Here is a 259-nt window from a genome sequence, read left to right as displayed (position 1 = left end):
AACTGGAAATATGTTCCAATTTTCATGAACTTATTATTTTTGACTTCACTAACTTTGATTTTTATTTTTATTTTATTATTTTTACTAAGAAATCGTAATGGTTTCAGATGTAGCATTTTATGGAATGATCAGTTGTTCTCGATGAGGCATTTGAGAGGATATGTTGCAAATGAGCGGACTTTCCAGGCTCTGACGAAGCTGACGACACTGAAACGTTAGCCCGTAACAGAATTTCTTAACAATCTTGGCTTTTGCTTCC

The 259-nt window shown here is 34.0% G+C and overlaps 1 protein-coding gene across 1 annotated transcript in view; it reads right to left on the bottom strand.

Annotated features, from left to right (window-relative positions):
• Window positions 1-215: 215 nt before the first annotated feature.
• RB195_012932 (uncharacterized protein) overlaps window positions 216-259 on the bottom strand; it is a gene marked incomplete at both ends in the record, with an annotated part of 930 nt that continues 886 nt past the window's right edge. Inside the window, one exon of the mRNA XM_064202535.1 lies at window positions 216-259. This exon is cut by the window's right edge and continues 886 nt beyond it. Coding sequence (XP_064058416.1) covers window positions 216-259 — 44 coding nt within the window.

This window comes from Necator americanus, chromosome V (assembly GCF_031761385.1).
Source record: "Necator americanus strain Aroian chromosome V, whole genome shotgun sequence".
Classification (NCBI taxonomy): domain Eukaryota; kingdom Metazoa; phylum Nematoda; class Chromadorea; order Rhabditida; family Ancylostomatidae; genus Necator; species Necator americanus.
This window is presented reverse-complemented; position numbering and strand designations above follow the sequence as displayed.